The sequence below is a fragment of the Chaetura pelagica genome, unplaced genomic scaffold, assembly GCF_000747805.2.
Source record: "Chaetura pelagica isolate M959 unplaced genomic scaffold, ChaPel_1.0 scaffold3, whole genome shotgun sequence".
In the NCBI taxonomy this organism is placed as follows: Eukaryota; Metazoa; Chordata; class Aves; order Apodiformes; family Apodidae; genus Chaetura; species Chaetura pelagica.
The window spans coordinates 2,775,608-2,784,201 of record NW_009952974.1 but is presented as its reverse complement, the minus strand read 5'-3'; the positions used below and the strand labels follow the sequence as shown (position 1 = coordinate 2,784,201).

General features: G+C 41.2%; 1 protein-coding gene across 5 annotated transcripts in view; it reads right to left on the bottom strand.

Moving 5' to 3' along the window:
* CLASP1 (cytoplasmic linker associated protein 1) overlaps positions 1–8,594 on the bottom strand; it is a 156,519-nt gene that overhangs the window by 9,368 nt on the left and 138,557 nt on the right. For all 5 annotated transcript variants that reach the window (XM_009996037.1, XM_009996040.1, XM_009996036.1 and 2 more), the window contains 3 exons: positions 8,204–8,450; positions 7,255–7,445; positions 5,885–6,013 (listed from right to left, as the gene is read on the bottom strand). In XM_009996037.1, coding sequence (XP_009994339.1) covers positions 5,885–6,013; positions 7,255–7,445; positions 8,204–8,450 — 567 coding nt within the window. The remainder of the gene's footprint in view (positions 1–5,884; positions 6,014–7,254; positions 7,446–8,203; positions 8,451–8,594) is intronic.

The following is an 8,594-nucleotide window of genomic DNA, read 5'->3' as shown; positions in this document are numbered from 1 at the left end:
TCCTGCTGATATTTACTTGTAAATGTGACAACACCAGGGAGACTTCCAAGTCTTCTGAGAGCACATCTGGCAGACAGAGTTTGCATTTAAGCCACCCTTCAGCACACCCCTTATGCATATGTTTAACTTCAATAAGATGTTTCAGTCTCACTGATGTCAATGGGACTCCAGCATGTGCTTACATGCTTGCTTGGATCAGACCCTCTGCAGGTAACTAGCTCCTGACTTCCTTGGAAAGGGCTGGCAGGGGACAGGGTGTAGGAAAGGGTTGGGCAATTCCAGCTGAGAGTGAGCCAAAAGGACAAGCTCATCCCTGCTGGCAGAGAAAGCTGAATGCCACCATTCTGCAATGCAAGTACCAGCCCTGTCCAGAAGGTCTTTCCTACTGGCTTTGGCAGAATGAAACATTCAGCCACACAGAATGACTCCACATCCCACAAGGGAAAGCACATCCCTGAATACTTACATAGCACTATGAGTCCTGCTCACCTGGTAATGCCAGAGGAATCAGCAGCATTCCCACACAGTGGGAAGTGCATTATCAAAAGATACAAACTGCCAGGTCATGTGGCAACAAGAACATGCAATTACAGGAGAGTTTAGCAAAGATATTTTGCATGGAGGCACAATCCTTGTGTCTTGCAAATATCATACAATATCAAAAAATATTTTTTTAAAATCAGGGCTTTAGCCTGACCAGCAGAGTGAGACAACCCTAGAAGGAGTGGGAGAAATGAGCAAACATGAAGCAACAATTCTTCCTCCCAACTTTGGAGAAAAGATGAACAGATACACACACTGGAAAGTGACAGGAATGTGCCCATTAGGTTCATACAGCAGACACCACAAGAAGTAGTGGCTATGAAATGCATCCTTCAAATCTGAGAACAAGAAAGGGTGCTTTTCACTACCCGCTCAGACTGAGGAGTTCATTGTCACAAGAGGATTAAAAATTGGACAAGTTTACTAAAGAAAACACAAAGGCCAAAACACAGAGGCAGGCAGAACCATTATCATGGGAAGGCTGAAAGGAGGGAAGAGATCCTCAGGCAAGCATCACTGTATGCTTGCTTCTTGCTAGTAACTGTCAGGAAGGATATCAAGTGAAGAAAACTTTGTCTGACTTAATGCCACTATTCTCAGTGATGTCAGATACATGAAAGAAAACTAGCTAAGTCATCCAATTATGATGGTAGCTGGAAGAAGAAAAATTCAAAAGGGTGGCTATGAAACAAAATGTGCCACAGGAGAGCCTACAGTGTTTCAAAAACACAGACACTAAGCCATATGTAAGGCATGTCACAAATATGATTTTACCTCCCAGTAAAATCTTAGAGCAAACCATAGCTTGAACTGGATAATTTGATGTCATTCAACACAGGGCAGGTAGTGCTGGAATGCAGATCTAAAAGATAGCATTTTGCCTTAAAGAAGCAGGCTTTTCTCCTTTCCAAATGTTTACCTTACACTCTACACACTACAGACTAGATTCTGACTGACTTGCTGGTATAACAACAGCTGTGTTTGTTGGTGGGTTCCTTGAAAGATACCTGTGGCACATCAGGACCTTTCCAGTGAGTCTCCCAAAAGACAGAAGTGGTCATACTTCTACTCAGTTTGCTGTAGGGAAGGAACCATAGTCACATGAAGCCAGATAGGTACAGCACACAGGTAGAGTGTTCACCTCTAACAATGTCCTCCTTGAAGGTGTAAGCTTCAAAGTAGCAGGTTAGACAATATATACTTGAAATGCTTTCTGATTTCAATGGGAGGCGAAACTGTTGATGAGACATATTAAGGACAGCATGCTCAAGACAGCACTTGCTATAAATCCCTTTCTTCTAATGGAAAAGCCCTTTGGCACCACTGATGTTTTTACAAAATATGCTGGACAAACTTTAGATAGCAATTCTCACTGGTTTGCCTGGTTCACAATGCATTGCAGCCATGGGATCCTGCTTACTTCAGGCAACCAGAATCAAGACTCCATCTTTTCTGCATAATTTCTTCTGCTCAGCTGTTGTTCTCAGTGGGTTACAGATGTTGTTTGCTGCCTGATGGCTGCAGCAAGCAGCTTGCCTGTAGAAATCTGCTCTTGGTGAATATGCAGCAGCTTTCTAAAGGGTTTCTAAAGGGTAAGCCCTGCTGAAAACTTAGAGTATTTGTATGCTATTGTGAAACACAAAGAGCACCACAGAATTCTATAAAGCAGAAGAACAAGGTTTTGCTTTCAGGCTCAAGGCATGCAGCTGTGCTTCCTGAGCCAGCTTTTGCCCTCTAGAGGTTGTTACTTCAAGCCTGCATAATCTAAGCTGGAGGGGATGGAGGCTTACCAACACCTAGCCAGGCAAACTCCCATCCCTGAAGGCTTTGGTCTGATCCAGACAGGAACAAACAATTAAGAATTTGGTTTCAAAGCAGGAAGTGGACTCAGCAATGGGAGTGTTAGGCAGATGAAGAAACAACGGTATTTGTATAAGGGATCCAGAGGCAATGAAGCAGATTTGCTTGTGTGTTGGGAATTAGAAAACATATGAACATGTACTATGAAACATCAACAACTGCCAAACTGTGGCACTTGGGAGCTTCCAGCATAGACTATATATCAATTAACCTTAAGGACTGATCATTTATTTTCTTCAGCAAGCTACATTTTGCAGAAACCTGCATGCACCATACCAGAATCAGGGGAGAGCTGCAAATCAACCTATAAATGTCAGAGGCCAACCTAAAAGCACCTCAGTAAGATAGTAACAATTATCTGCAGTTAATGGATTGCTCTGATTTCTTTTTTCACCCTCTTAGATGGCTACAATAAAGAATGTTGCACCCCAATTATGCTTATGAACCTTCTGGATAATAACAAAATTAGATTATTATGAAATGGCACAATATTGTTTTCTTACACATAGAAAATACTCATCAGCTAGAGCTATAGGCTTAGTTGCAGAGAGAAACAGTAGCAAAGACAGAAGCAGGGTATTAAGTTATCTATGATTTTCACTTTGTATCCGCTTTCCAAGACAATGAACTTCTTCTCTTTTAATATACTAAATAAGAACTTATAGTCATTTTGCTGGTACAGATCTGAAGCAATGTCATATCAATGGTATTGGGTCAGCAGGTAGTATCTCTCCTTAGTTATGGGTGAGTAACTATACTGGAACAAATGAGTTAATATTAACTAACTGGCAACAGAAAGATGGTTCTCTTCCAAATAACTCCAAACAAAGAGTGATAAAAATCAACAAGATTTAATACCATCCACAACTTCAATTACGTTCTAATGCTCCAGAAGTAAGTGAAAGGCATTTACATGTCAACCCCCATAAATATTTCCAGATACGATTGAAGCAGGCTTGACTCTTCACATCACCTCATTAAATCAAAAGCATTGAACAGACTGTTACACTAAAAACAGTGTAAAAAGGCTGAAGTTAAAAAATGCTAACTAAACATGGATCCCAACATGGATCTAGTCTGTAGCCTAGGATTACTTTAATTTTGAACCCCAGTGAAAAGTGTGCTTTGTCAATCTCATCCACTTGCACTCACAACAAGGAACAACTCAGTATCCAACTCCAGGTACCAAGTTTTCCTCTCTGTGTCCCTCAAAAGACAAATGGTGCTCTTAGCTGTACTGCCCTACGATCTGACCTTGCCTTCAAGCAGCAGAAGTGGTCTAGCCATGGCAAAGATCCAACTGTCAAAAGACTTCTGGTTGGACTTGGAAAAACAGCCAATTATTTAACTGGCCAAAATATCTAAATATGTTAACACTGCTTTAATACTTAAAATTATACAATCTGGAATAAAGCCACACACCTTCCTTTTCAGATATTTAACTAGATATCGGCACTCAACCAAATTATATAGGAACTTTCCTTGAAATAGTGTTTACCACCTACAGGAAGATTTCATTTGATGTAGTCTAAGTGCAGTAAATCACTGCTTTAACATTGTTCTGGTTTTGTGAAAAAGAAAACTGTAGAACAGACCACTGAGATGTTCCCTTTCCTTCTTCAGCTGTTCTTTGAAAGTGCTCTTCAATCACAAACCAGTGAATCTTCATGTAATCTGCTGCTCAGTGGCATTAAGTCAAAGGACAGCTCCTCCACTCCCCCTGGAGAGATCAGTGTTGAAAAGTCAGCAGTGAGAGCAAGCTGGAGGGCCACCACAGGATGGAGATGTGTGAGCTTCTGTCCCAGGACTGCAAATTTGACCAACCTGAGCCATGCCCAAATGGGCTTTCAGGTTTTCACAGACTTAACTTATATTCTTCTATAAAGAAGTGCCATAACTTGCATCTCTTCATTCCTGGCTTAATCCTTTCTTTCTCTGGTAGCAAAGACTTAATTATTTTCTGCTTTTTCTCTGGATGCTCCTCATGCAAATCCTGAAGAACCCCTTCCATAATACAGGTGTGAAGAACATAGTGCAGGGAGTACAGAGGAATAAAGTGTCATGTTTTCAGCACTGTGCTCAATTTCTGACCCTACAGTCCCAATGTGGACAGTGAGTTCTGAAGGCCATGAAAAACAATGCCAGAGACAGTTTGGGAAGGTCTTGCTAGAAATGGAAGTTTTGGAGGACTATTGGAAAAAAAATACAAAGGGCACTGAGTCAAGTCAAGGTGAGCTGAGAAGTATGCAACCAGGAAAATTTGCCAATAAAAGGCACTCCTTCAGAACACAATGTTTTGTCTGACTGCTTTATCAGGAAATCAATTTACAACTGCTTCTTATTACTCTGAACTGAAAATGACAGGAGTGCAAAGGCTCTAAATCAAAGAGAGGAAGGCAAGCAGAGCACAGGAGTCCTCATTCATGAAAGGATTAAATGTTTTCAAATTCTGCATTTTAGAGAAATCTAGCCTGTTGGTTTATTTCCCCGAGGGTGTTTTTTGTTTTGTTGATTTTTAAACAGTCCAGTTTCCACAATATACAGCTGACATAACCTTATGCCAGTTACGCAATTCTCTGGAGCAGTCTGATCTATACTATGATCTTTTTCATGGCCAAAGCTCTCCAGACAGAGATACCTAAAACTGCTAGTTTAAGACAAGCCCATTGTAGAGAAGAGTGTCTTAGATTTCAAAGCAAGGACTTTGGTAACGAAGCCATCACAGGCATCTAGTCAAATTCGTGTGGCACTTCCCAAGATTTAGTTCAAATTTGGAACATGCACAAGGTAGATACAAAGACCCATCTCAGAAGTCAATCTATAAAGGTTGACTTTAAATGTGATTTGAATTTATTTACTTCAACTGTTATAATAATGCCCCTTTATTTTTGTTTTACTTCACAATAATGTCTTCAGTTTTACATACAAATTCTCTCACAAAAGGAAAATGCCATTCCCCATCCCTTTCCTTCCTCCTCTGCGTCAGTTTCTTTCCAACAGTGCAGCCTCTCTCCATCTCCTCCTGTTATTTGTCAGTTCCCAGTTCTCCAGTGTGGCCCAATTTCAGCATTCGGTTTTCACAAACAATTCTGGTTGAACAGGGCTTGGTGTTCTCCAGTACATTTCCCATCCTTACCTGTACAGACATTGGGAGCCCAGTGCCTCCATTGTGATTCAACATGCACTTTTCTACTACAGCGTCTCAGCCTCTCCCAGAATGATCACAGAAATCCTGGGAGGTTGATATACAGTGACCTACAATTCCAGATAGTTCCAAGTCTTCAGCATCTCTGCCAGTCTCAACTTTTTTCCTCCCTGCTCCTGCAGGTAAAAATGCTGTCTCTTCATACCAAGGAGACTTCATATCAGTTTGTTCTATTGTCAAGGTGGGTCAACACGCCTGCCTAAGTCTCACAGGTCCTACATTCCTTGAGTAGGTCTATACTGCTTTCTCAGTAGCAACACTGAAAGGATCACTCACCTCCTTGTGGGAATCCTTATGTGCTTCCAGTGTTTTCATGATGGTCAACTCTGCATAGTTCTTAAACCTTGCTGGCTGGTTCCGTAAGATCTCTCTCAGGACTCTCAGTGCCAGAGCTCTTATTGAATGCTGTGCCAAGAGAAATCCATATTAGAAAAACTAACTTCTCAAAATTGTAGTTTTAAGTAAATTTTCATGGCTACTTATGCCACCAGAAATCTTGCATTGATCTACCAGCTCCAGTAGAGTAAGCAGTGTAATCAATATAACTAAAATTCAGAACTGGTCTCTGTGCTTTTGCACAAATATTCACATAAACTGACTGTTGTCACAGGTACTAGAAAGAATCAGAACAACTCTGCTTCATAAATTCCAAACTTTTTCAGCAATGAAGTACAAACTGGTACCCACCAGCACCACGTCTGCATTGCATGAACCTACAAAGCAGCTCAGATTGTATTTGCTTTGCCCTTCCATCTTCTGCTCAGCTTCAAGAAGAAAACTGGGCTCCATACATGAAACAAAGGTGTCTCATGTACTAATGCAGTATAATTGACCCTCTTCCTGTAAGTCATATGGAAATTCCTTTCAAGAACAGTCAAGTTCAATTGTAGTCAGAATGACCAGTGTGTTAATCCTTTACATTAAAGGGATTTATAACACCTGCTTCAATTTCAAAACTGTTATATTATGGTTTTGGCTTGTAGCCACTCCAAATAGATTCTATCATTTCAGCAGAGGAATACTTCCTTTACTCTATACCCAGCTTTTAAAACATGTCCTTCACTATTCATCTGGAAAACTCAGGCAGTAGCACAATTCACATTACTTAAACTGTATCTTCCGATACATGTGATGATGCTATAATTAAACATGTAGTACTAGAGCAGCTCGTGCTTATACTATGAACAATGACTGAGAAAGTATCAGCCACTAATAGCCTGGATCTTGAAACCACCCAGAAAAAAAAGTAATCTACTCTAGGGTGCCTTTATTCTCCCTTTTTTGGGAATAGGTATGATATAGCTAAAAGCTTTTAACTTAATCATAACTTGGATGAGAACAGCTTTTGAAATCTTCATAGGTTTTGTACAAAATTAGAAGATAACTTGTTTTCTGATTGTAGTTAAACTCCTAGTGATTTATAAGTAACACTCTGGAGGGAGGGTAAAACATCAGGACACCTCAGAGTAGCTTAAAATCCATCATTTAACACACTGAAGATTAAATCTTCAAAAGAAAAGCAGCCATGCAGCATCACTGATGAGATGCCATACAAATGCAGTAGGTTTCATTTAAACTAATGTGGAGGAACCATCACCCAAGGTGAAGCAATGTACAGGGGAACTAAGCAAAAATCTACATCTCACATCTTTGTCTCCAAGCGTTTCCAGCAACAAGAGAAGAATGGTTTTGAAATGTTCCTCCCAAACTCCAAGATTATCTTCCCTTGTGATCTTCAGCAGTTCCAGGAGAGCTCCCTTCCGCTCCTCCACCCGCTCATTGTGGTTGGAGAGCTCCTTCAGGAGATCAGCCACCAAATCTGAATGGTCAATGGGTACTTCTAGGACAAATGGCAGCAAATCATTTGGAGGAATTGGGAAAAAGATCAAAGATTCCAAGTTCACTACCCCTCTACAGAACAAAGTATCTAACAAGCACCCCCCCAAATGCATCAATTTCCAGCTGGCCTCAGGAAAGCTGGCAAGAGAATCCAACTAGCCCACAATTTCACCCAAGCTCATGACACAGCACATCAATCTGCAGACTGCTTCTAACAAACCAGGAAGAGATGATTATTGAATTTAATCCACTTCCAATAATTCCTTCTACAAGACGAGAACTGCCACTGTTTTTTCCCATACACACACACACAAAACCAGTGATCACATGTATGACCTTTAGATCAAAGTACAGTGACTCAGTGTACTGCAAAGGAATAAAGCTAAGGTGTAAAATAACTTCAATTAAGTGAAAGGCTCAGTAACAATGAGCTACTGAGATGTTTTGGACAGACAGTGGAAGGTCCTCAAAATAATGTTCCTACAGATGCATGTAGATGCTGAGGGGACTAGTTTGAGGGAAACACTAGGCAAACAAAAATTAAAACTCCAGCATAACATTTTCTCAGTAGCCATAGATCAGGTTCTGCTGGTACAGGAAAACAGATTTCATCATTATACCCGAGTCTCAACACAGATGCAAAGCCACGCACAACCTACGCACGGGCAGGCGTGGATCTGAGATCACTACCCACACACAAAGATACCAGAAACGCAGCAAGCTGCCTGCAGTTTTGTGATATACCCTGATACCAACCATCCCGAAGCTGATCCATGTCATCATCAAACACTGCTTCCTTCAGGGCAGTCTTGTCATAGGTGTTAATTGTGTCGGAGTAAGGGTAGGGGTTGTATTCTCGAGCGCGCGGCCCTGAGAAGGCACGGGGGGGCTGGGTGTTGAGTAGGGAGGTTTTGTTATCTAGAGCCATCCTTCCACCTTCCACAATGTCACCACTTCCACGGACATCACTAGTAGGCAAAGCGAGGCCACCATCTCGAGACACCTGGGGAATCGGAGAGAAAAGACATGAGTACTCAAGTTCTGTGGAAGCTGTAGCTTTTATGGACTTCACTCACCAACACCAAGAGGCATAAAACTGTTTACACATATACAATACTTGAGTAAAACTTAAGGTTACCACCTCTTT